The sequence below is a fragment of the Lemur catta genome, chromosome 21 (genome assembly GCF_020740605.2).
Source record: "Lemur catta isolate mLemCat1 chromosome 21, mLemCat1.pri, whole genome shotgun sequence".
NCBI classification, from domain to species: Eukaryota; Metazoa; Chordata; class Mammalia; order Primates; family Lemuridae; genus Lemur; species Lemur catta.
This window is the reverse complement of record NC_059148.1, coordinates 10,260,221-10,285,814: the sequence shown is the minus strand read 5'-3', so window position 1 is coordinate 10,285,814 and position 25,594 is coordinate 10,260,221. Positions and strand designations below refer to the sequence as shown.

General features: G+C 46.1%; 2 protein-coding genes, 1 non-coding gene and 2 gene segments (V, D, J or C); 1 reads left to right on the top strand and 4 right to left on the bottom strand.

The window, feature by feature from the left end:
* The window catches only part of LOC123625663 (immunoglobulin lambda-1 light chain-like), a 995,149-nt gene that overhangs the window by 547,802 nt on the left and 421,753 nt on the right, over positions 1–25,594 (bottom strand). The window lies entirely within an intron of this gene.
* The window catches only part of LOC123625660, a 636,038-nt gene that overhangs the window by 501,202 nt on the left and 109,242 nt on the right, over positions 1–25,594 (bottom strand).
* LOC123625661 overlaps positions 1–25,594 on the bottom strand; it is a 628,644-nt gene that overhangs the window by 506,904 nt on the left and 96,146 nt on the right.
* On the bottom strand, positions 19,904–20,003 carry LOC123626291. The gene has a single exon (XR_006730785.1). It is a non-coding gene; the product is annotated as a small nucleolar RNA U13 (small nucleolar RNA).
* On the top strand, positions 20,925–22,493 carry ZNF280A (zinc finger protein 280A). The gene has a single exon (XM_045534189.1). It carries the CDS (start codon positions 20,925–20,927, stop codon positions 22,491–22,493), a length of 1,569 nt encoding a protein of 522 aa, XP_045390145.1.

The window sequence follows — 25,594 nt, the reverse complement described above, 5'->3', positions numbered from 1 at the left end:
GATGGAAAATATTTTTTAAATAAATAATAACAATACAACAGTAAAAAATATAAATTTGAAAAAATGAAGTATAACAACTATTTGCATGGCATTTACTTTGTAAATTAGGTATTATAAATAATACAGGGATGATTTAAAGTATACAGGAGGATGTACATAGGTTATATGGAAATACTATTCCATTCTGTATAAGGGACTTGATCATATGAGGATTGTGGTATCCAATCCCCCTTGGACACTGAGGGATGACTGTACTAAAATACTATACTAAAATATTTGGGGTGGAGATGGCAGTTTTGCTAGCTCAGATTGAGCTGCTACAACCACCGGAGATACTTCTGTGGATGGTCAGGGACCACATCATTCTACATGTTCCACTAACCAACCATATGTTCAGAAACTAGTGAATTATAAACTATACATCTTATTAAACCAGAGGTGAGTAACTGGCAATTCGCAAGTGAGATGAACACACAGATGTGGTTTATTTGGCTTCATTGTGTTTATATATATATATGTGTGTGTATATTCTAATAGATTTAGGGGGTGCAAATGTTTTTTGTTACATGGAATTGTATAGCAGTCAAGTCTAGGCTTTTAGCGTACCTGTCACCTGAATAGTGTACATTGTACACAATAGGTAATTTTTCATCTCACACCCCCTCCCTCTCACCCTTTGTTTTAAAAATTACTTTTTAGCATTTTAAAATTGGGAGACAACATAAAAATTTAAATTTTCAGTGTTGCTTGGAAAGTAGATCGGCTACACAGCATTGTCACCAGGCAGAAATCAAAGACGACTGCGTAGCAACTAATATTTTTGATTGACCCCCGAGCTCTTCCATTCTCTGAGGGCTTCTTCCACTTTTTCCTGACTACTCCTTGCAGATGTGTTCGCTGCTTGGCTCTTACAGGCTTTTGAGTTTTAAGGATCCTGTTCTAAACTCTTCACTAACTTACATGTATGAAAGTTGTCAGAATCAAAATGGGGTCATCAATGTTAAAACAAAACAAAACAAAACAAAAAACCCTGACAAATAGAGCCCAGAAAGGCCATGAAGAGGGGGTTCTCAGGCTTGTATGTCTGCTAACAAAAACTATTACAAAAGACCCTGCAAAAACAACCTTGCCCCAAGGACATCACAACCTTACACAAAAAATACTTCTGTGAGCACATCTGCCCAGCAACTGCCTGTCTGTCTTCCCACTGGAGTTACCCTTGTTATTGATCTTTTACACAAGGATAATTATTTTAAAATAATTATGTAATCTTCCTTGTTTTTTCCTTTAAAATCTTTGTCTTCCTTTACCTCCATGAATATGCACATAGTTTACTATGGCACACATACCCAAAGCTCTTTCCAAATAAACATCATTCTCTTTCAGAGAGCCTCTCCTTGTTGTTTAGGCTGAGACCAGAATGTTAGACTTAGGAGGGATTCTAGTACGGGACTTACAATAAGAGTGATGGAATTTAAAAACATAAATATAAACTAAAAGAAGGTGAAGAATCGCTGCCTGCATGACATTAAATTTCAATAGGGAATATGAGTGAGCTGTGTCTTCTACCTCTGCCCACTGAAACAATAAAAAGTGAGCATACCTTGTGCCCAGATCCTTGGATTTAAAAATTTTTTAATTGAGAAATGACAAATTGTATATTTTTATTATGTACAACATGATATTTTATATATGTATTTGCTCTGGGATCACTTTTTTTTTTTTTTTGAGACAGAGTCTGGCTCTGTTGCCCGGGCTAGAGTGAGTGCTGTGGTGTCAGCCTAGCTCTCAGCAACCTCAAACTCCTGGGCTCAGGTGATCCTTCTGCCTCAGCCTCCCGAGTAGCTGAGACTACAGGCATGTGCCACCATGCCCGGCTAATTTTTTTGTGTATATTTTAGTTGTTTGGCTAATTTCTTTCTATTTTTAGTAGAGACGGGGTGTCGCTCTTGCTCAGGCTGGTCTCGAACTCCTGAGCTCAAACGATCCACCCACCTCGGCCTCCAAGAGTGCTAGGATTACAGGTGTGAGCCACTTTTAAAAAAGAAAAAAGAAATCTACATGTATACATTGTGAAGTGATTAAATCAAGCCAATTAACATATCGGTCACCTCATATATTTATCATTTTTGTGATGGTAATATTTAAAATCTAGGCCAGGCGCGGTGGCTCACGCCTGTAATCCTAGCACTCTGGGAGGCCGAGGCGGGTGGATCGCTCGAGGTCAGGAGTTCGAGACCAGCCTGAGCAAGAGCGAGACCCCGTCTCTACTAAAAATAGAAAGAAATTATCTGGCCAACTAAAAATATATATACAAAAAAATTAGCCGGGCATGGTGGCACATGCCGGTAGTCCCAGCTACTCGGGAGGCTGAGGCAGGAGGATCACTTAAGCCCAGGAGTTTGAGGTTGCTGTGAGCTAGGCTGATGCCACGGCACTCACTCTAGCCCGGGCAACAAAGTGAGACTCTGTCTCAAAAAAAATAAAAATAAAATAAAATCTAATCTTTCACCAATTTTCAAGTATACCATACATTATTATTCATTATAATCACCATGCTGTATATTCAGTCTCCAGACCCTAAGGTACAGCCTTCCTCCTGTCTAACTGAAACTTCATACACTTTAACCTAATTCTCCTCTCCCTTTCCCAACCCCGGGTCACCACCATTCAACTCTCTGCCTCTACGACTTTTTAAAATTCCACATATAAGTGAGATGATACAGTATTTGTCTCTCTGTGTCTGGCTTATAATTCACATAACATAATGTCCTTCAGGTTTATTCTTGTTGCTACAAATGACAAGATTTTCTTTTCTTTTAAGGCTGAATATGGACCGGTGCCATGGCTCATGCCTGTAATCCCAGCACTTTAGGAGGCCGAGGTGGGAGGATTACCTGAGGTCAGGAGTTGCAGACCAGCCTGGGCAAAATTACAAAACCCCGTCTTTATAAAATATAAAAAAATATTACAGGCATTGTGGCGTGTGCTACAGCTACCAGAGGTTGAAGTGGGAGGATCGCTTGAGCCCAGGAGTTTGAGGTTACAGTGAGTTACGATTGAGCCATTGCACTCCAGCCTAGGTAACCTGGGTGACAGAGTAAGACTAGTCTGTCTTTTTTTTTTTTAAAGGCTGAATAGTATTTCATTGTGTATACACATTTTCTTTGTCCCTTCATCCATGGATGCATTGACGGACACTTAGATTGTGATTCCATATCTTGGCTATTGTGAAAATGCTGCAGTGAACATGGGTGTGCAGATAGATTTTCAGCATTCTGATTTCATTTCCTTTAGATATATACCCCAAAATGGAATTACCGGATCATATGGTAGTTCTATTTTTAATCTTTTGAAGAACCCCAAACTGTTTTCCATAATGTCTGCACAAATTTACATTCCCACCAGCAGTGGACAAGGGTTCCCTATTCTCCACATCCCTGACAACAGTTGCTATCTTTTTTTTTTTTTTTTAATAAAAGCCATTTTTAGAGGTGTGAGGGGATAGTTCTTCATGTTTATATATTTCCCTGATGATTAGTGCTGTGGAGCATTTTTTTAATATAACTGTTAGCCATTTGTATGTCTTCTTTTGAGAAATGTTACTTATGTTCTTTGTACATTTTTAATCAAGTTATTTGTTTTCTTGCTATTCAGTTGTTTGAGTTCCTTATATATCGTGGCTATTAATCCCTTATCAGATATATGGTTACAAATATTTTCTCCCATTCTGTAGGTTGTCTCTTTACTCTGTTGATTGTTTCCTTTGTTGTGCAGAAGCTTTTTAGTTTGATGCAATCCCATTTGCCTATTTTTGCTTTGTTGCCTGTGTTTTGGGGTTATAGCCAAGAATTTTTGCCAATACCAATGTCAGGAAACTTTTTCCTTATGTTTTATTCCAGTAGTTTAACAGTTTCAGGTCTTATATTTAAGACTTTAATCCATTTTGACTTGATTTTTGTATATGGGATGAGATAAGGGTCAGGTTTTCTTCTTTTTTTTTTTTTTATGTTGAGACAGAGTCTCACTTTATTTCCCAGGCTAGAGTGCCATAGCGTAAGCCTAGCTCACAGCAACTCACACTCCTGGGCTTAAGCGATCTTCCTGCCTCAGCCTCCCGAGTAGCTGGGACTACAGGCATGTGCCACCATGCCCGGCTAATTTTTTCTATATATATAATTTTTAATTGTCCATATAATTTCTTTCTATTTTTAGTAGAGACGGGGTCTCACTCTTCCTCATGCTGGTCTCAAACTCCTGAGCTCAAACGATCCACCCTTCTCGGCCTCCCAGAGTGCTAGGATTACAGGCGTGAGCCACCGCCCCCAGCCAGGTTTCATTCTTCTGCACGTGGATGTCCAGTTTTCCCAGCACCATTTATTGAAGAGATTATCTTTTCCCCATTGTGTGATCTTGGTACCTTTGTTGAAGATCAGTGACTGTAAATGTTTGAATTCATTTCTGTGCTCTTTATTCTGTTTCATTTGTCTATATGTCTTTTTTGCACCAGTACCATGCTGTTTTTATTACTATAGCTTTGTAGTATATTTTGAAGTCAAAAACATGATGCCTTCAGCTTTGTTTGTTTTTTTGTTTTGTTTTGTTTTGTTTTCCACGTTCCCAAGCCTCCAGGAAAGCTTTGTTCTTTTTTATCAAGATTGGTTTGGTAGGCTGGTTGAGGTGGCTCACAGCTATCCTAGCACTCTGGGAGGCCAAGGCAGGAGGATCACTTGAGGCCAGGAGTTGGAGACTGAGCATCATAGCAAGACTCCCATCTCTACAAAAATAAGAATTAAAATGCAAACTAAAAGGACATGGGAAGAGAGACTGCTAGAAGCAGAGAGGAGCAAACACATTTCCACACTTTGGCACCTTCTGACTCTCTTGGATTCCATTAGGGTAGAGTGAGTGCTAGTTCTCTGGGGACCCTGGGTTAGGCCCTGTGGCTGCAATGAAAAGAATCTCAGGAATAAAATTGAAGAAAGTGAGATTTCAGTCTGAAATTACTAGAAATCCCCAAGAAGTAAAGGAGAAAAATGAAACCAGGGTATCAGAAAAGCCCTCAGACCAGTTAATTAAAACTTGGAGTGACTAAGAGATCCAAAGTTTCATCAAACAATGGGAACTAACTTCTCCTTCCTTCCTTCCTTCCTTTCTTCCTTCCTTCCTTCCTTCCTCCCTCCCTCCCTCCCTCCCTCTTTCTTTCTTTCTTCCTTTCTTCCTTCCTTTCTTTCTCTTTCTTCCTTTCCTTTGCTTTCTTTTCTCTCTTTCTCTCTCCTTTCTTCCTTCCTTCCTTCCTTCTCTCTCCCCCTCTCTCTCTTTCTCCCTCTCTCTCTCTTTCAAGATGGGATCACACTCTGTTGCCCAGGCTGGAGTACAGTGATGGGATCACAGCTCACTGCAACCTCCAACTCCTGGGTTCAAACAATCCTCCCACCCTAGCCTCTGGCATCTGCTGGAATTTTGGCCAAGAGCCACCATGCCTGGCAGAACAGGAATTTCTTGACTGTGAAGACTTGGGGAGGATCAGGCATGGTCTAAAGCAATTGTCCAGTGTCTCAAGTAGAGGAGTATAAAGAAGAACTGGCAGCCACATCCCCAGATGGCAACAAGTTTGCAAGACTCCTACTGGACTGCTCATGAGGACAAGCAGAGGCCAAGGAGCCAACGCTGGCCTTATCCTAAGGGAGAGGCCCTATGTAGGATTCTGGGATACAGATGGAAGGACAAAGTTGTTCAGTTTCTCTCTGTGTAGATTGTGGTCATCCTTCCATCTCCTGAGTACCAGCCCCAGGTCTGCTACAGCCCGTTTGCTTTGAGGAGCTTCTGTCGGACTCCCCACCCACAATCGACATGCAGGATCCCCAGGCATCCAGGCGGCAGTTCTGGAATGTGAACCCTCCATGGATAGCGCCATGTGTTTCCTGCCATACTTCCAGCAGCCCCCAGCCCCAGGTAGCCCTTCTTTGGACTCCCAGCCAGATCCTGAACTTAAAAATAATTAGAACCTCGATCTTGATTCTGTCTGAAGAAAAACAGAATAGCATGATTGTAGGCACTAGTGCATGTGTCCTTCCTCTCCAGCCTAATGGAATGAGAATCAGATGCGAAATAAATGAATGACCATGACTCTCAAAAAAAAAAAAAAATAGAGATATAGGGGCCATGTTAAAGGAGCTTTTTCTAGGACATTTGAAGCCTCAAAAAATAATGCAAGTATTTCTTTATAATATTTTTAAATTTAAAAAAATCGTCTTTTTGCCATACTGATACTCAAATAGAGGAAAAAAGGATAGCTCCTCTTTACAGAAGAATGTCACTCTGGAAATGTTGAAGGAATGTTAAAATTTGAAAATGGACATTCATAAAGCAAGAGATTAGCAAAAGTGTCACCCACAGGCATCCTTTTTTTTTTTTTTTTTTGAGACAGAGTCTCGCTCTGTTGCCCAGGCTAGAGTGCCATGGCGTGAGCCCAGCTCACAGCAACCTCTAACTCCAGGGCTCAAGCAATCCTCCTGCCTCAGCCTCCCGAGTAGCTGGGACTACAGGCATGCGCCACCATGCCCGGCTAATTTTTTCTATATATGTTTTATTTGGCCAGATAATTTCTTTCTATTTTTAGTAGAGACGGGGTCTCACTCTTACTCAGGCTGGTCTCGAACTCCTGACCTCTAGCGATCCACCCGCCTCGGCCTCCCAGAGTGCTAGGATTACAGGCGTGAGCCACCGCGCCCGGCCCCTAGGTTCTTGATAGGTATCAGTGAATAGTACAGAAAAAAATTTGCTCTCCTCACAGAATTTAAATTCCATCAGGAGAGGCAAGCAATAAACATAACAAGCTAGTAATGACCTACTCTGTGAGAACAGGATGAAATTGAAGAAACACAAAAAATACATAGCAGGGCAAGGAGGACAGGGGATACTATTTTTCAATTAAATTAATTAGTTTTTTTTTTTATAAAGATGGGGTCTTGCTCTTGCTCAGGCTGGTCTTGAACTCCTGACCTCAAGTGATCCTTCCGCCTCAGCCTCCCAGAAGTGCAGGATTATAGGTGTGAGCCAACACCAAGGCCATGACAGGCATGAAAACAAAGTTTTTTTTCTAGAACGAACAGTAGAAGAAAGAAATGCATTTTTTTCTTTTCGGTTTTTCTTTTTCTTTTCTTAATTTTAATTTTTTTGACAAGTCAAGCATAGCAGTGAGAAGTGGGGAAGAGTAGAACAAGTATTTCAATCTGTAACTGACTGTGAACTATCAAGCCAGATAACTCACTACCTTTGGACCAGCTAGGGATTTTTTTTTTTTTTTTGAGACAGAGTCTCGCTGAGTTGCCTGGGCTAGAGTGCCCTGGCATCAGCCTAGCTCACAGCAACCTCAGACTCCCGGGCTCAAGCGATCCTCCTGCCTCAGCCTCCCGAGTAGCTGAGACTAAAGGCATGCGCCACCATGCCTGGCTAGTTTTTTTTTTTCTATTTTTAGTTGCCTGGCTAATTTTTCTATTTTTAGTAGAGACCGGGGGTCTCACTCCTGCTCAGGATGGTCTCGAACTCCTGACCTCGAGCGATCCACCCGCCTCGGCCTCCCAGAGTGCTAGGATTACAGGTGTGAGCCACCACACCCGGCCCAGCTAGGGATTTTTAGTTACATCAGGATACGGTACTTTAGAAGATTTTAATTTGGAAACTGGTTTTTGTTGTAATTTTTGCCTTGCTTGCATCGGAATGAGTGGAAATACCAATATTTCTTGCCTGTCAAGGGACTCTGGAAGCTCTGTCTTTCCCCAGGATCTATACTGCAAGGCAGTAAGGACAGTGGGAGGGAAGGCCTGAGACTCTATCAAGAGGCTTCTAGGGAGGGGCTATGACTGGTGACAGAGGTAGGGTGAGGGGGGAAGGGGGAGGGAAGTGCGTGGCGGAGGGGGGAGGGGGGAGGGGAGGAAGAGGGGAGTGGGTAGGGGGATCGGAGAGGGGGGAGGGGAGTGGGTAGGGGGATGGGGGGGGGAGGAGGGGAGAGGGAAGGGGGAGGGGATTGGGGGGGACAAGGATATGACCTAGGGCCCTGGAGAGGGATTAAGAGGGAGTGGGCTGCCGCCTAGAGACAGCTGTCGAAAGACCCACAGACAGGACCCTGCTTGGGCGCCCAGAAATCCCGTGGGAGCTGAGTCCTCAAGTGCCAGCGCCTGGTGCACTCTGGACAAGGGCAGGTTTTAGTTGTCCGCAGCTGAAGGGATCTGTGAACACGTCCCCCCACCTGGGAAGACATCTGCCCTTTTAAGTCCCTCACTTCTGCTTGAGCTCGGTTGGTACAGCTGTGTGGACCGCCCCACACCCCACCCCTGCTGACCCCTCATAGCTCGGGGCCCAGGCACCCTGCAGGGAAGGTGGTGGGATCTGAACCACAGAGTGGGAAGGGAGGACTGCCACCACCCTCCAAACCGGCCTGGAGGGCAGCTTCCCGCCCTGGCCCTAAAGCCAGGCCCTCATTCTCTCCTTTGAATAGCAATTGGCTGAAAGGTTTGGCAATGACTGCGAAAGTCCAATCAGGATACACCGGCTCAGACACGTGATTGGAAAAAGACTGAGTTGCAACGGGCTTAAAAGGAGTGGGACCTCCTGCTCCAGCCTCAGACAGGGCTTCGGAGAGCCAACCCGGGCTTGCGTGCACGCGGGAAGCGGCGCTGCCGCGCTGGGGACAAATTTCTCCCGGGGGCGGAAACAGGGACCTTCCAGCTTCGCCCTCGCTGGTGGCGCGGAGTGGACAGTACCGATCCGTGCTGAGTCCCCTGGAAAGGCACCTTTAGGAACGGGTGAGCTAAGAAATCTGGGGTCTTCCGTTATGCTCCTCTAGAACCGGGGTTGGCAAACTTTCTGTGAAGAACTAGATCGTAAATATTTTAGGCATTTGGGGCCATGCGGTCTCGGGTGCAGCTACGGAAGTCCTTTATCCACGGTTTTGTTTCTCGTGGTTTCAGTTACCCGCGGTCCAAAAATATTAAGTCGAAAATTCCAGAAAGAAGCGTACGCTCTAGATACTGCTCTGTTTCTGAGTAGCACGATGAGATCTTGCTGGAGTCACAGTTCCTCCCGGCCTGGGACGTGGATCCACCCCTGTCCAGCGACTCCACGCTGTGTATGCCCCCTGCCCTTGACTCACTGAGGAGCCATCTCAGTCATTAGGTCAGATCAAGTGTGGCAGTGTCACAGTGCTCGTGTTCAAGTAATCCTGATGTCAATAATGGCTCCAAAGCACAAGAGTAGTGATGTTGGCAATCTGGATGTGCCACAGATAAGCCGTAAAGTGCTTCCTTTCAGTGAAAAGGTGAACGTTTTCCACTTAAGGAAAGAAAAAAAACATCATATGCTGAGGTTGCTAAGACCTACAGTACATTAAGATATTTTGAGAGAGAGACTACATTAACACAACTTTCATGACAGCATATCGTTATCATTGTTTTATTTTGTTATTAGTTGTTAATCTCTGTGCCTAATTTACAAATTAAGCTATCTTGGTATGTATATATAGGAAAAAAATATATGGAGAGTTCTGGACTATCTGTAGTTTCAGACATCCCCTCGGGGGCTTGGAACATATCCCCTGAGGATGGGGAGAACTACTGTACTTGCCTGTCTTTATTTTATTTTATTTTATTGAGGCAGGGTCTAGCTCTGTTGCTCGGGCGAGAGTGCAGTGGCTTCATGGTAGCTCGTTGCAACCTTGAAATCCCGGGGTCAAGCGATCTTCCTGCTTCAGCCTCTCCAGTAGCTGAGACTATAGGTGCTCACCACCATGCCCAGCTAATTTTTTTTTCCTATTTTTAGTTCCTCATCTAATTTGTTTTTTTTTAGTAGAGACGGGGGTCTTGCTCTTGTCAGGATGGTCTCAAACTCCTGACCTCGAGCGATCCACCCGCCTCGGCCTCTCAGAATGCTAGGATTACAGGTGTGAGCCACCACACCCGGCCCAGCTAGGGATTTTTAGTTACATCAGGATAGGGTACTTTAGAAGATTTTAATTTGGAAACTGGTTTTTGTTGTAATTTTTGCCTTGCTTGCATCGGAATGAGTGGAAATACCAATATTTCTTGCCTGTCAAGGGACTCTGGAAGCTCTGTCTTTCCCCAGGATCTATACTGCAAGGCAGTAAGGACAGTGGGAGGGAAGGCCTGAGACTCTATCAAGAGGCTTCTAGGGAGGGGCTATGACTGGTGACAGAGGTAGGGTGAGGGGGGAAGGGGGAGGGAAGTGCGTGGCGGAGGGGGGGAGGGGGGAGGGGAGGAAGAGGGGAGTGGGTAGGGGGATCGGAGAGAGGGGAGGGCAGTGGGTAGGGGGATGGGGGAGGGAGGAGGGGAGAGGGAAGGGGGAGGGGATTGGGGGGGACAAGGATATGACCTAGGGCCCTGGAGAGGCATTAAGAGGGAGTGGGCTGCCGCCTAGAGACAGCTGTCGAAAGACCCACAGAGAGGACCCTGCTTGGGCGCCCAGAAATCCCGTGGGAGCTGAGTCCTCAAGTGCCAGCGCCTGGTGCACTCTGGACAAGGGCAGGTTTTAGTTGTCCGCAGCTGAAGGGATCTGTGAACACGTCCCCCCACCTGGGAAGACATCTGCCCTTTTAAGTCCCTCACTTCTGCTTGAGCTCGGTTGGTACAGCTGTGTGGACCGCCCCACACCCCACCCCTGCTGACCCCTCATAGCTCGGGGCCCAGGCACCCTGCAGGGAAGGTGGTGGGATCTGAACCACAGAGTGGGAAGGGAGGACTGCCACCACCCTCCAAACCAGCCTGGAGGGCAGCTTCCCGCCCTGGCCCTAAAGCCAGGCCCTCATTCTCTCCTTTGAATAGCAATTGGCTGAAAGGTTTGGCAATGACTGCGAAAGTCCAATCAGGATACACCGGCTCAGACACGTGATTGGAAAAAGACTGAGTTGCAACGGGCTTAAAAGGAGTGGGACCTCCTGCTCCAGCCTCAGACAGGGCTTCGGAGAGCGAACCCGGGCTTGCGTGCACGCGGGAAGCGGCGCTGCCGCGCTGGGGACAAATTTCTCCCGGGGGCGGAAACAGGGACCTTCCAGCTTCGCCCTCGCTGGTGGCGCGGAGTGGACAGTACCGATCCGTGCTGAGTCCCCTGGAAAGGCACCTTTAGGAACGGGTGAGCTAAGAAATCTGGGGTCTTCCGTTATGCTCCTCTAGAACCGGGGTTGGCAAACTTTCTGTGAAGAACTAGATCGTAAATATTTTAGGCATTTGGGGCCATGCGGTCTCGGGTGCAGCTACGGAAGTCCTTTATCCACGGTTTTGTTTCTCGTGGTTTCAGTTACCCGCGGTCCAAAAATATTAAGTCGAAAATTCCAGAAAGAAGCGTACGCTCTAGATACTGCTCTGTTTCTGAGTAGCACGATGAGATCTTGCTGGAGTCACAGTTCCTCCCGGCCTGGGACGTGGATCCACCCCTTGTCCAGCGACTCCACGCTGTGTATGCCCCCTGCCCTTGACTCACTGAGGAGCCATCTCAGTCATTAGGTCAGATCAAGTGTGGCAGTGTCACAGTGCTCGTGTTCAAGTAATCCTGATGTCAATAATGGCTCCAAAGCACAAGAGTAGTGATGTTGGCAATCTGGATGTGCCACAGATAAGCCGTAAAGTGCTTCCTTTCAGTGAAAAGGTGAACGTTTTCCACTTAAGGAAAGAAAAAAAACATCATATGCTGAGGTTGCTAAGACCTACAGTACATTAAGATATTTTGAGAGAGAGACTACATTAACACAACTTTCATGACAGCATATCGTTATCATTGTTTTATTTTGTTATTAGTTGTGAATCTCTGACTGTGCCTAATTTACAAATTAAGCTATCGTGGTATGTATATATAGGAAAAAAATATATGGAGAGTTCTGGACTATCTGTAGTTTCAGACATCCCCTCGGGGGCTTGGAACATATCCCCTGAGGATGGGGAGAACTACTGTACTTGCCTGTCTTTATTTTATTTTATTTTATTGAGGCAGGGTCTAGCTCTGTTGCTCGGGCGAGAGTGCAGTGGCTTCATGGTAGCTCGTTGCAACCTTGAAATCCCGGGGTCAAGCGATCTTCCTGCTTCAGCCTCTCCAGTAGCTGAGACTATAGGTGCTCACCACCATGCCCAGCTAATTTTTTTTTTCTATTTTTAGTTGCTCATCTAATTTATTTTTTTTTTAGTAGAGACGGGGCTCTTGCTCTTGTCAGGATGGTCTCAAACTCCTGACCTCGAGCGATCCACCCGCCTCGGCCTCTCAGAGTGCTAGGATTACAGGTGTGAGCCACCACACCCGGCCCAGCTAGGGATTTTTAGTTACATCAGGATAGGGTACTTTAGAAGATTTTAATTTGGAAACTGGTTTTTGTTGTAATTTTTGCCTTGCTTGCATCGGAATGAGTGGAAATACCAATATTTCTTGCCTGTCAAGGGACTCTGGAAGCTCTGTCTTTCCCCAGGATCTATACTGCAAGGCAGTAAGGACAGTGGGAGGGAAGGCCTGAGACTCTATCAAGAGGCTTCTAGGGAGGGGCTATGGCTGGTGACAGAGGTAGGGTGAGGGGGGAAGGGGGAGGGAAGTGCGTGGCGGAGGGGGGGAGGGGGGAGGGGAGGGAGAGGGGAGTGGGTAGGGGGATCAGAGAGGGGGGAGGGGAGTGGGTAGGGGGATGGGGGAGGGAGGAGGGGAGAGGGAAGGGGGAGGGGATTGGGGGGGACAAGGATATGACCTAGGGCCCCGGAGAGGGATTAAGAGGGAGTCGGCTGCCGCCTAGAGACAGCTGTCCAAAGACCCACAGAGAGGACCCTGCTTGGGCGCCCAGAAATCCCGTGGGAGCTGAGTCCTCAAGTGCCAGCGCCTGGTGCACTCTGGACAAGGGCAGGTTTTAGTTGTCCGCAACTGAAGGGATCTGTGAACACGTCCCCCCACCTGGGAAGACATCTGCCCTTTTAAGTCCCTCACTTCTGCTTGAGCTCGGTTGGTACAGCTGTGTGGACCGCCCCACACCCCACCCCTGCTGACCCCTCATAGCTCGGGGCCCAGGTACCCTGCAGGGAAGGTGGTGGGATCTGAACCACAGAGTGGGAAGGGAGGACTGCCACCACCCTCCAAACCAGCCTGGAGGGCAGCTTCCCGCCCTGGCCCTAAAGCCAGGCCCTCATTCTCTCCTTTGAATAGCAATTGGCTGAAAGGTTTGGCAATGACTGCGAAAGTCCAATCAGGATACACCGGCTCAGACACGTGATTGGAAAAAGACTGAGTTGCAACGGGCTTAAAAGGAGTGGGACCTCCTGCTCCAGCCTCAGACAGGGCTTCGGAGAGCGAACCCGGGCTTGCGTGCACGCGGGAAGCGGCGCTGCCGCGCTGGGGACAAATTTCTCCCGGGGGCGGAAACAGGGACCTTCCAGCTTCGCCCTCGCTGGTGGCGCGGAGTGGACAGTACCGATCCGTGCTGAGTCCCCTGGAAAGGCACCTTTAGGAACGGGTGAGCTAAGAAATCTGGGGTCTTCCGTTATGCTCCTCTAGAACCGGGGTTGGCAAACTTTCTGTGAAGAACTAGATCGTAAATATTTTAGGTATTTGGGGCCATGCGGTCTCGGGTGCAGCTACGGAAGTCCTTTATCCACGGTTTTGTTTCTCGTGGTTTCAGTTACCCGCGGTCCAAAAATATTAAGTCGAAAATTCCAGAAAGAAGCATACGCTCTAGATACTGCTCTGTTTCTGAGTAGCACGATGAGATCTTGCTGGAGTCACAGTTCCTCCCGGCCTGGGACGTGGATCCACCCCTTGTCCAGCGACTCCACGCTGTGTATGCCCCCTGCCCTTGACTCACTGAGGAGCCATCTCAGTCATTAGGTCAGATCAAGTGTGGCAGTGTCACAGTGCTCGTGTTCAAGTAATCCTGATGTCAATAATGGCTCCAAAGCACAAGAGTAGTGATGTTGGCAATCTGGATGTGCCACAGATAAGCCGTAAAGTGCTTCCTTTCAGTGAAAAGGTGAACGTTTTCCACTTAAGGAAAGAAAAAAAACATCATATGCTGAGGTTGCTAAGACCTACAGTACATTAAGATATTTTGAGAGAGAGACTACATTAACACAACTTTCATGACAGCATATCGTTATCATTGTTTTATTTTGTTATTAGTTGTGAATCTCTGACTGTGCCTAATTTACAAATTAAGCTATCTTGGTATGTATATATAGGAAAAAAATATATGGAGAGTTCAGGACCATCTGTAGTTTCAGACATCCCCTCGGGGGCTTGGAACATATCCCCTGAGGATGGGGAGAACTACTGTACTTGCCTGTCTTTATTTTATTTTATTTTATTGAGGCAGGGTCTAGCTCTGTTGCTCGGGCGAGAGTGCAGTGGCTTCATGGTAGCTCGTTGCAACCTTGAAATCCCGGGGTCAAGCGATCTTCCTGCTTCAGCCTCTCCAGTAGCTGAGACTATAGGTGCTCACCACCATGCCCAGCTAATTTTTTTTTTCTATTTTTAGTTGCTCATCTAATTTATTTTTTTTTTTAGTAGAGACGGGGCTCTTGCTCTTGTCAGGATGGTCTCAAACTCCTGACCTCGAGCGATCCACCCGCCTCGGCCTCTCAGAGTGCTAGGATTACAGGTGTGAGCCACCACACCCGGCCCAGCTAGGGATTTTTAGTTACATCAGGATAGGGTACTTTAGAAGATTTTAATTTGGAAACTGGTTTTTGTTGTAATTTTTGCCTTGCTTGCATCGGAATGAGTGGAAATACCAATATTTCTTGGCTGTCAAGGGACTCTGGAAGCTCTGTCTTTCCCCAGGATCTATACTGCAAGGCAGTAAGGACAGTGGGAGCGAAGGCCTGAGACTCTATCAAGAGGCTTCTAGGGAGGGGCTATGGCTGGTGACAGAGGTAGGGTGAGGGGGGAAGGGGGAGGGAAGTGCGTGGCGGAGGGGGGGAGGGGGGAGGGGAGGAAGAGGGGAGTGGGTAGGGGGATCGGAGAGGGGGGAGGGGAGAGGGAAGGGGGAGGGGATTGGGGGGGACAAGGATATGACCTAGGGCCCTGGAGAGGGATTAAGAGGGAGTGGGCTGCCGCCTAGAGACAGCTGTCGAAAGACCCACAGAGAGGACCCTGCTTGGGCGCCCAGAAATCCCGTGGGAGCTGAGTCCTCAAGTGCCAGCGCCTGGTGCACTCTGGACAAGGGCAGGTTTTAGTTGTCCGCAGCTGAAGGGATCTGTGAACACGTCCCCCCACCTGGGAAGACATCTGCCCTTTTAAGTCCCTCACTTCTGCTTGAGCTCGGTTGGTACAGCTGTGTGGACCGCCCCACACCCCACCCCTGCTGACCCCTCATAGCTCGGGGCCCAGGCACCCTGCAGGGAAGGTGGTGGGATCTGAACCACAGAGTGGGAAGGGAGGACTGCCACCACCCTCCAAACCGGCCTGGAGGGCAGCTTCCCGCCCTGGCCCTAAAGCCAGGCCCTCATTCTCTCCTTTGAATAGCAATTGGCTGAAAGGTTTGGCAATGACTGCGAAAGTCCAATCAGGATACACCGGCTCAGACACGTGATTGGAAAAAGACTGAGTTGCAACGGGCTTAAAAGGAGTGGGACCTCCTGCTCCAGCCTCAGACAGGGCTTCGGAGAGCGAACCCGGGCTTGCGTGCACGCGGGAAGCGGCGCTGCCGCGCTGGGGACAAATTTCTCCCGGGGGCGGAAACAGGGACCTTCCAGCTTCGCCCTCGCTGGTGGCGCGGAGTGGACAGTACCGATCCGTGCTGAGTCCCCTGGAAAGGCACCTTTAGGAACGGGTGAGCTAAGAAATCTGGGGTCTTCCGTTATGCTCCTCTAGAACCGGGGTTGGCAAACTTTCTGTGAAGAACTAGATCGTAAATATTTTAGGCATTTGGGGCCATGCGGTCTCGGGTGCAGCTACGGAAGTCCTTTATCCACGGTTTTGTTTCTCGTGGTTTCAGTTACCCGCGGTCCAAAAATATTAAGTCGAAAATTCCAGAAAGAAGCGTACGCTCTAGATACTGCTCTGTTTCTGAGTAGCACGATGAGATCTTGCTGGAGTCACAGTGCTTCCCGGCCTGGGACGTGGATCCACCCCTGTCCAGCGACTCCACGCTGTGTATGCCCCCTGCCCTTGACTCACTGAGGAGCCATCTCAGTCATTAGGTCAGATCAAGTGTGGCAGTGTCACAGTGCTCGTGTTCAAGTAATCCTGATGTCAATAATGGCTCCAAAGCACAAGAGTAGTGATGTTGGCAATCTGGATGTGCCACAGATAAGCCGTAAAGTGCTTCCTTTCAGTGAAAAGGTGAACGTTTTCCACTTAAGGAAAGAAAAAAAACATCATATGCTGAGGTTGCTAAGACCTACAGTACATTAAGATATTTTGAGAGAGAGACTACATTAACACAACTTTCATGACAGCATATCGTTATCATTGTTTTATTTTGTTATTAGTTGTTAATCTCTGTGCCTAATTTACAAATTAAGCTATCTTGGTATGTATATATAGGAAAAAAATATATGGAGAGTTCTGGACTATCTGTAGTTTCAGACATCCCCTCGGGGGCTTGGAACATATCCCCTGAGGATGGGGAGAACTACTGTACTTGCCTGTCTTTATTTTATTTTATTTTATTTTATTGAGGCAGGGTCTAGCTCTGTTGCTCGGGCTAGAGTGCAGTGGCTTCATGGTAGCTCGTTGCAACCTTGAAATCCCGGGGTCAAGCGATCTTCCTGCTTCAGCCTCTCCAGTAGCTGAGACTATAGGTGCTCACCACCATGCCCAGCTAATTTTTTTTTTCTATTTTTAGTTGCTCATCTAATTTATTTTTTTTTTAGTAGAGACGGGGCTCTTGCTCTTGTCAGGATGGTCTCAAACTCCTGACCTCGAGCGATCCACCCGCCTCGGCCTCTCAGAGTGCTAGGATTACAGGTGTGAGCCACCACACCCGGCCCAGCTAGGGATTTTTAGTTACATCAGGATAGGGTACTTTAGAAGATTTTAATTTGGAAACTGGTTTTTGTTGTAATTTTTGCCTTGCTTGCATCGGAATGAGTGGAAATACCAATATTTCTTGGCTGTCAAGGGACTCTGGAAGCTCTGTCTTTCCCCAGGATCTATACTGCAAGGCAGTAAGGACAGTGGGAGCGAAGGCCTGAGACTCTATCAAGAGGCTTCTAGGGAGGGGCTATGGCTGGTGACAGAGGTAGGGTGAGGGGGGAAGGGGGAGGGAAGTGCGTGGCGGAGGGGGGGAGGGGGGAGGGGAGGAAGAGGGGAGTGGGATCGGAGAGGGGGAGGGGAGTGGGTAGGGGGATGGGGGAGGGAGGAGGGGAGAGGGAAGGGGGAGGGGATTGGGGGGGACAAGGATATGACCTAGGGCCCTGGAGAGGGATTAAGAGGGAGTGGGCTGCCGCCTAGAGACAGCTGTCGAAAGACCCACAGACAGGACCCTGCTTGGGCACCCAGAAATCCCGTGGGAGCTGAGTCCTCAAGTGCCAGCGCCTGGTGCACTCTGGACAAGGGCAGGTTTTAGTTGTCCGCAGCTGAAGGGATCTGTGAACACGTCCCCCCACCTGGGAAGACATCTGCCCTTTTAAGTCCCTCACTTCTGCTTGAGCTCGGTTGGTACAGCTGTGTGGACCGCCCCACACCCCATCCCTGCTGACCCCTCATAGCTCGGGGCCCAGGCACCCTGCAGGGAAGGTGGTGGGATCTGAACCACAGAGTGGGAAGGGAGGACTGCCACCACCCTCCAAACCAGCCTGGAGGGCAGCTTCCCGCCCTGGCCCTAAAGCCAGGCCCTCATTCTCTCCTTTGAATAGCAATTGGCTGAAAGGTTTGGCAATGACTGCGAAAGTCCAATCAGGATACACCGGCTCAGACACGTGATTGGAAAAAGACTGAGTTGCAACGGGCTTAAAAGGAGTGGGACCTCCTGCTCCAGCCTCAGACAGGGCTTCGGAGAGCAAACCCGGGCTTGCGTGCACGCGAGAAGCGGCGCTGCCGCGCTGGGGACAAATTTCTCCCGGGGGCGGAAACAGGGACCTTCCAGCTTCGCCCTCGCTGGTGGCGCGGAGTGGACAGTACCGATCCGTGCTGAGTCCCCTGGAAAGGCACCTTTAGGAACGGGTGAGCTAAGAAATCTGGGGTCTTCCGTTATGCTCCTCTAGAACCGGGGTTGGCAAACTTTCTGTGAAGAACTAGATCGTAAATATTTTAGGCATTTGGGGCCATGCGGTCTCGGGTGCAGCTACGGAAGTCCTTTATCCACGGTTTTGTTTCTCGTGGTTTCAGTTACCCGCGGTCCAAAAATATTAAGTCGAAAATTCCAGAAAGAAGCGTACGCTCTAGATACTGCTCTGTTTCTGAGTAGCACGATGAGATCTTGCTGGAGTCACAGTTCCTCCCGGCCTGGGACGTGGATCCACCCCTTGTCCAGCGACTCCACGCTGTGTATGCCCCCTGCCCTTGACTCACTGAGGAGCCATCTCAGTCATTAGGTCAGATCAAGTGTGGCAGTGTCACAGTGCTCGTGTTCAAGTAATCCTGATGTCAATAATGGCTCCAAAGCACAAGAGTAGTGATGTTGGCAATCTGGATGTGCCACAGATAAGCCGTAAAGTGCTTCCTTTCAGTGAAAAGGTGAACGTTTTCCACTTAAGGAAAGAAAAAAAACATCATATGCTGAGGTTGCTAAGACCTACAGTACATTAAGATATTTTGAGAGAGAGACTACATTAACACAACTTTCATGACAGCATATCGTTATCATTGTTTTATTTTGTTATTAGTTGTGAATCTCTGACTGCCTAATTTACAAATTAAGCTATCTTGGTATGTATATATAGGAAAAAAATATATGGAGAGTTCTGGACTATCTGTAGTTTCAGACATCCCCTCGGGGGCTTGGAACATATCCCCTGAGGATGGGGAGAACTACTGTACTTGCCTGTCTTTATTTTATTTTATTTTATTGAGGCAGGGTCTAGCTCTGTTGCTCGGGCGAGAGTGCAGTGGCTTCATGGTAGCTCGTTGCAACCTTGAAATCCCAGGGTCAAGCAATTTTTCTGCTTCAGTCTCTCCAGTAGCTGAGACTATAGGTGCTCACCACCATGCCCAGCTAATTTTTTTTTTCTATTTTTAGTTGCTCATCTAATTTATTTTTATTTTTAGTAGAGACGGGGGTCTTGCTCTTGCTCAGGCTGGTCTCGAACTCCTGACCTCCAGCAATCCTCCCACCTCAGCCTTCCAGAGTGGCAGGATTTTAGGTGTGGGCCACTGTGCACAGCCAGATTTTTCTAATTTTTGTAGAGTGAGGTGGGGGTAGGGTGGGATCACTGGTGTCTTGCTCAGGCTGGTCTCAGACTCCTGGCCTAAAGTGATCCTCCAGCCTTGGCCTCCCAGAGTGCTAAGATTAGAGTTGTGAGCCACCATGCCCACTTCGACTGTGTCTTAGAAAAGTAGCCATGGGCAATAGCACTAAACAGGATCATGGCTGTGTTCCAACAAAACTTTATTGTGAACACTGAAATTTTGAATTTTACATAATCTTCACGTGTCACAAAATATTTCTTTGGTTTTTTTCATTCCCCCAAAGTAAAAAAACATAAAAGTTAAAAAAAAAAACTTAATAATCAAAGAAAAGGAAAAAAAATCCGTAAAATGTAAAAAAAAAATTTTAGCTGCTGGCTGTACAAAAACAGGTGGAGGGCCAATTTGCCCATCTGTGTCTTAAACCATTTTTTGCCAAAAGGCAGCTGGCATCCCCTTAGTGAACTGCAAAATAGTTTTAGTGGGCTGTAATCAGCTTACAAGAAAAAACGTTTTTCACTGACCCTAAGATGCCTTCAATTGTAAGATATGTTACTTCTTTTTCTTTTTTTCTTTTTTTTCACATCAGATAGGTAAAGTGCTGACGAGGTAACAAGGTTTGAGGGAGGCACACCTCACACACAGTGTGAAAACCCAATCATGCTTATGAACTACAAAAGGATCCAAGAGACATTATTTTTGATACTACTATAAAATAAAAATATAAGCTGCAAAACAAAGTATGAAATTTATTTCACATCGATGAGGTGCTGTGATGAGGTGCAGTCTGGTTTCAGAGATGTTAAAATGGAAATACAAGCATGCTCCTTAGAATCAATGACATGTGCTAATGGCATAGAAGGTATCAGAGCCTATCCCTTGTGGTGAGGCGAAGGTATCAGAGTATTTGAGAAAATTTCTGTTTCAATTTATACACATAGTTTACCTGCTCCCTTGCAGGGTACTGTTAAATTGTTTGGATTTGGATTTCATTAAATGCTTGGAGAACCTGGAATTAATGGGTTACAGGCTGTTGTATACCCAAACAATCATATTTATAACAGCTACTATTTAGTTATTTAAAAAAGAGTTAGCATATAGGGTACGACAGACATTGCTCTAGAAGCTGAGGATACAGCAGTAAACAGAACACAAGTCCCTCACCTCATGTAGCTTATAGTCTAGTGGGCAGAAATAGAAAAGAAGCAAGACATTTTATATATTTCATCATAGGCAGTGATAAAAATACAAGTTGAAAAATAGCATTGGGGCCGGGCACGGTGGCTCACTCCCGTAGTCCCAGCTACTTGGGAGGCTGAGGCGGGAGGATCCCTTGAGCCTGGGAGTTTGAGGTTACAGTGAGCTAGGTAATGCCAGTGCCCTCCAGCTTGAGCAACAGAGTGAGACCCTGTCTCAAAAACAAACAAATAAAAAAGTAAACATTTAAAAAAAATGTTATCTCAATGTTTTAAGGGAGGATTAAATAAAGTCTTTTGAAATAAATACTGACTGTTATCACGTGGTTGCACTTAGGTGGCAATTTCTGAAAAGGCAGCTTTGGACGTTGAAGGGCCCACTGGCTTCAAGCAAAAAGTAATTTGAAAATGGCAGATCTCTTCTCGTGTGAGGAAGAACAAGGACCACAGCCGCTGAAGAAGAATGTAAGAGAATCTAAACAGAGACACGAGGCTGAGGAAGACGATGAGGTGATCTTTGTCGGGGTGGAACATGTAAAGAAAGACCCTGACGTTCTCTTTGTCGGGGTGATATCAGATTCAAAACCCATCATTTCAAACATTTTGAACAGAGTCACCCCGGGCTCAAAAAGAAGGAGAAGCCTCTTCTGTGAAGGTCCTGTTCAAGAGTCGCAGCCTGCAAATCACAGGACCCCTACGGCACACGCCATGGTGCCAATATCCCAGTCGAAAAGGAGATCAAAAGATGGTCCTATTACTGTTGAGTCTTCATCTAAACCTGGGTGTGAAATGAGCTCACCACAAGTTCTTCCTGAGAATTCCTCGGCTTTGCTCTCCCCAAGGACTCAGTGTCCAGTTGGAGCTGTGCTCTCTGCAGGAGGCAGAGATGCGAGTCCTTGTGATTCCAAACAACTTTCCGCTTTGGATGTAAACAGCAAGAATTCCCAAAGGGCTAAACTCAGGGATGGAATCCCAGGGGTACATTCTTTAGCTGTGGTCCCTTCAGGTCTCCCTCCCATAATGTCAGGTACACCCTCACAGGGTGTCTGCAGCACATCAAGCTGTGTTCCGAATGGAGCATCATTTCCCTGGGCTGATGATAACAAAAAGTCACATTTCAATCTTACGGATGGAGCAAATGGTTCTGAAGGACTGGTAGTAACAGACTTTTCAACTCTAGCAAGTCAAAACCAGACCTTTGACCCCGAGAAAGGAAATCTGATCATGTTACTTAGTGACTTTTACTACGGACAGCATAAAGGAGATGGGACGTCAGAGCGGAAGACTTACACAACCTTTGAATGCCACAGCTGCTTGAAAGTTCTAAAAAATATTAAGTTTATGAATCACATGAAGCATCATTTGGAATTTGAGAGGCAGAGGAGCGTCAGCTGGGAAAACTACACCACCTGCCAGCACTGCCACCGGTGGTTTCCCACTCCCTTCCAGCTGCAGTGTCATATTGACAGTGTGCACACTGCCCAGGAGCCGGCAACTGTCTGTAAAATCTGTGAACTGTCATTCGAAACAGATCAGGTCCTCCTACAACACATGAAGGACAATCATAAGCCTGGCGAAATGCCCTATGTGTGCCAGATTTGCAAATACAGATCGTCAGTCTTTGCTGATGTGGAAACGCATTTTAGAACGTGCCACGAAAACACTAAAACTTTGCTCTGTCCATTTTGTCTCAAGATTTTCAAAACTGCATCGCAATATGTAAATCACTGTTGGAGGCACTGGAACCAGAGAGTCTTTCGATGTCCCAAGTGCCGACTACAGTTTTTGACTTCTAAGGAAGAAATGGAGCACAGATCCAGGAATCATCAAACATTTAAAAAGCCTGAGCAAATGCAAGGGTTGCCTCCTGCAACAAAAGTTATTATTCAAACTTCGGTTCAATCAGGATCAAGAGATGCGGCTTCCATTACTGTGAGCAACACTGACCCTGGCCTGTCACCTATAAAATTAAAATGATGACTGTGAACACTAGAGATTCCAGACTCCCTTGCAACAAGAGTTCTGGCTAAAAATATTTTGTATCCCCCTCCGAGAATTCTGAAAGGCGAAAGTGAAGCTAGGCCATCTGTACATCTGTGGCTGAAAGCAATGTCATCAACTGTCAGGTTTTATTTACAGTGACATCTCATCAGCTCCCTACTCAACAAGTAGGGAGAAGCAGACTCAGAAGTCTGCTTCATGCCCCTTCCCAGTCAAAATCCTCCCCACAAAGCCATCAGTATTCTGACCTCTACCATCAGAGGTTAGTGTTTCTGTTTTTGAACTTTAAATAAATGGAGTTACACAATAGATTCTTGCCTTTGGCTTGTTTCAAATCAGGGAGATGCAAGATGCACCCTTGCTGTGTGTAGCAGTAGCACTTTTTTTTTTTTTCATTGCTGGGTAGAATTTTACTAAGTGTATATAGTATAGTTTTACATATCCGTTTGACTCTTGGTGGACTTTGAGGCAGATTCTTTGCCTATTTTGGATGGAGCTGCTATGTCCTCGTCCATGTCTTTTGGTAGACATGTAGTCATTTCTCATGGGTATATGTAGCTATGAGAAGTGCTGGAACTGCATGTTTTCAGCTTTTTAGTGTAGATACTGACAAATACTTTTTCAAAGTGATCGAAACAATTTTCATTCCTACCATCAATATTGGGAAGGACACTGCTCCTGATCCAACCCTTGGTACTGTGACAGTCATTTTAATTAGTGTCCTCTTGAAGTTGTAGTGGTATAACATTGTGGTTTTAACTTGCATTTCCCTGATGGGTATTACAATCTTTTTTTTTTTTTTTTTTTGAGACAGAGTCTCCCTCTGCCCGGGCTAGAGTGCCATGGCATCAGGCTAGCTCACAGCAACCTCAAACTCCTGGGCTCAAACGATCCTCCCGCCTCGGCCTCCCAGCGTACTAGGATTACAGGCGTGAGCCACTCTGCCCGGCCAGTATTACAATATTGAGAATATTTTTATGTGGTTATTGGCACTTGATATTGTCCTCTTTTAAGTGTCTATTCAAGTCTTACTCCTTCTCCCCTTTTTAAAAAATTGGACTTCCAACTGGAAAGAGAATGAGAGAACTGCTGAGGCACTAGAAATGTCTTGTATTTCACATGGAGGTCTATGAGTCATCTCAAATTGAATTTTTATTTACGGTGTGATAAATCAAGGCATCAAGGTTAATTTTTTTCATATGCGTATCCAAATCAACCAGCACCGTTTACAAAAAAGACCAGTCCTTCCCCCACTGTATTTCAGTGGAAACTTTGTGTGAATCAAGTATGTCTGTATATGTGTTCCTGGACTTTATTTCATTCCATTTGTCCAGTTCTCTATCCTTGTGCCACACTATCTTAATTATTGTAGCTTTCAAAAGTTTTGCATAATTCTCTATATCTGCTAATTTCATTTCTCTAGGTTTGGTGTTAAGAATTGCCTTGGCTACTCCGGGTGCTTTGTTGAATGGAAGTGGTTATCATGAATGTCCTTGTCTTGTTCTCAAACTCAGGTACAATAGTTCACCATTAATTATGATAGGTGTAGAGATTTTTTGTAGCTACCCACTGACTGCAGGGAAATTGAGTTATAAATCAATAATAGAAAGAGCACTTGAGGCCAGGCGTGGTGCCTCACGCCTGTAATCCTAGCACTCTGGAAGGCTGAGGCAGGTGGATTGTTTGAGCTTAGGAGTTGGAGACTAGCCTGAGCAAGAGCGAGACCCCGTCTCTACTAAAAATAGAAAGAAATCATCTAGACAACTAAAAACATATATAGAAAAACTTAGCCCGGCATGGTGGCGCATGCCTGTAGTCCCAGCTGCTTGGGAGGCTTGAGCCCAGGAGTTTGAGGTTGCTGTGAGCTAGGCTGATGCCACAGCACTCTAGCCCGGGCAACAGAGTGAGACTCTGTCTCAAAAATAAATAAATAAATAAAAATAAAAGAGCATTGAAAAAAAACCCAAAATTAAGAAATTAGGCAATACAATACTAAACAGGGCTGGGACTAGGGTGAGCCTAATGTGCAAAAGTGCCTCTTTAACGTGCCGCAGGCTCCTTGCTTTCCTCATACTAGCCCTGTTTCTGGTTCGAAATAATCCATAGCTCCTCCAAAAAACTGTAGTGGAAAAAGGAAAATATTGAACTGAGTGATATTAAAAACAATCACAAAATTTATGGGATGGAACTAACAGTTCTTGGAAATTTACATTTCTAAATGCATATATTTGAAAAGAAGAAAGTTTGACAAACAGAATGATCTAAGTCAGTGGTGTCCATAGAACTTTCTGCAGTGGCAGTAGTGTTCTACATCTGCGCTGTCCAATATGCTACCTGTGACTACTGAGCTGTTGAAATGTGGCTAGTGTGACAGAGATACTGAACTTTTATTTATTTTTGATTAGTTTAAAATTAAAGGGGGTAGAAACAAATCTTCCTTACTAAAGAATTTAAAGTAATTTGTGCAGATACTCTTCCCTTATTGAAATCTTGTCCCCCTTCCTGAGCATAGGCAGAATTTAATTACTTGCTTCCAAAGAATAGGGTATGAAAGGGGGACAAAAGTCACTTTACGGTGGAGAAGCCAGAGTAAGTCATATTGATAGCATATAACCCGGATAATAAGTGATCAGAAGGACACATCATGTCTGTAATATTCTTCTAAAAATACATCCCTACAGTGTAACTGTGAGAAAAAACATCAAACCCAAATTGAGACACATCTGCAAAATACCTGACCCTTACTTATTAAAATTGTCATTTGTCATGAAAAACAAAGAAAGTTTAAGAGCAGAATAGGCTAATGGTACATGAGTAAGTGCAGTTCAGTATCCTGGATGGGAATCTGGCACAGAAAAAGGATTAGTGGGAAACTAGTGAAATTTGAATAAAGCCTGGAGCTTAGTTAATGGTGACTTATTTATTTATTTAGAGACAGGGTCTCACTCTTTGTCCAGGCTGGAGCGTGGTGGTACAATCATAGGTCACTGCAGCCTCGGACTCCTGGGCTAAAGCAATCCTCCTGCTTTAGCCTCTTGAGGAGTTAGGGCTACAGGTGCACACCACCATGCCCAGTT

What these genes read in the sequence shown, in the direction of transcription:
- ZNF280A (XM_045534189.1), top strand. Translation starts at nt 20,925, where the DNA reads ATGGCAGATCTCTTCTCGTGTGAGGAAGAACAAGGACCACAGCCGCTG.